The 1,006-nt window shown below is 71.4% G+C and overlaps 1 protein-coding gene across 1 annotated transcript in view; it reads left to right on the forward strand.

The window, feature by feature from the left end:
• Positions 1 to 975: 975 nt before the first annotated feature.
• The window catches only part of PARP6 (poly(ADP-ribose) polymerase family member 6), a 7,569-nt gene continuing 7,538 nt past the window's right edge, over positions 976 to 1,006 (forward strand). The window contains exon 1 of the mRNA XM_085300757.1: positions 976 to 984. Within this exon, the coding sequence (XP_085156883.1) occupies positions 976 to 984 (9 nt within the window). The remainder of the gene's footprint in view (positions 985 to 1,006) is intronic.

Here is a 1,006-nt window from a genome sequence, read left to right on the forward strand (position 1 = left end):
CACCGGTGTTGCGAGCCTGCGGTCCCAGGCCAGAAATAGAGGGCTAAAGTTAGGCTCCGAAAGAGGTGACCCGACTCCCAAAAAATCTCGGCGGCCTTTGGCTACACCCAGCCCCAAATCCGCAAATCAGAGTTGGGGCCAAAAGCGGCTGCAGGGCAGCTCTGCTTCCCCCCTCTCCCCCAAGCCCGTCTCGGCCAAAATCCCCCCTTGGGCGAAGAGCGCAGCCCCCGCGTGACGGGGGGTTTTGAAGAGCGCAACCCCCGTTGCTTTGCCGGGGGCTGCCCAAGCTTCGGGGCGAGCCGCGAGCGGGAAAGTCGCGGTGTGAGCGGCAGCGCTAGGGCGGCTGGATCCTTCCCGGGACCAGGCCCTGGGGAGCGGCTCGTGCGTCACCTCCCAGGTGCGGGGAGCCCTGCCCAGGCCTCCCGCTCCCCGTCCAGCCCGGCGGAAGGGTTTGGGGTTTTGGGTTTTTTTTTTTGTTGGTTTTTTTTTGTTTTCCTGGCAGCCAGCTGCAGAAGGATGGACGGACGTCAGCTGCTTTCCTGGCAAGGAGAGGGACACGGGACCGTTTCCCGCATGAGTCAGCCCCGCAGGGTGCGGCTGAGCACGGGGCAGCTCGGTGCAGCGGGCCAGCGCCCGCACCATCGTCGTCCCCCCGCTTGCCTGCCCGGCCGTGGTCCCCCCCCACCCCCCTCCACGCCGGCGATGCCACGGGGGACCGCTGGGGACAGCGGGGACCCCCGAGGCGGAGGAGCGAACAGCCCCCGTCGGCCGGCGCGGGGCTGACGTCAGCGCGGCGTGCCGTGCCGCGCCGCGCCGTGCCGTGCCGAGCCGTGCCGCGCCGGCGGAGGCCTGGCCGGGTTGCTGGGAGACGGCGGAGCGGAGCAGAGCGGAGCGCGGCGCGGCGGCCCCGCCGGCGGGCCTGAACTCGGGGCCCGGGCTCCGCTCGGATGGCGGCGCCGCGGCCCGCCCGGTAGCATGGGGCAGGCGAGAGGCCTAGCGCCCTCGG

This window comes from Rhea americana, unplaced genomic scaffold (genome assembly GCF_003343005.1).
Source record: "Rhea americana isolate MKP2758 unplaced genomic scaffold, rheAme1 scaffold_168, whole genome shotgun sequence".
Taxonomy (NCBI): Eukaryota; Metazoa; Chordata; class Aves; order Rheiformes; family Rheidae; genus Rhea; species Rhea americana.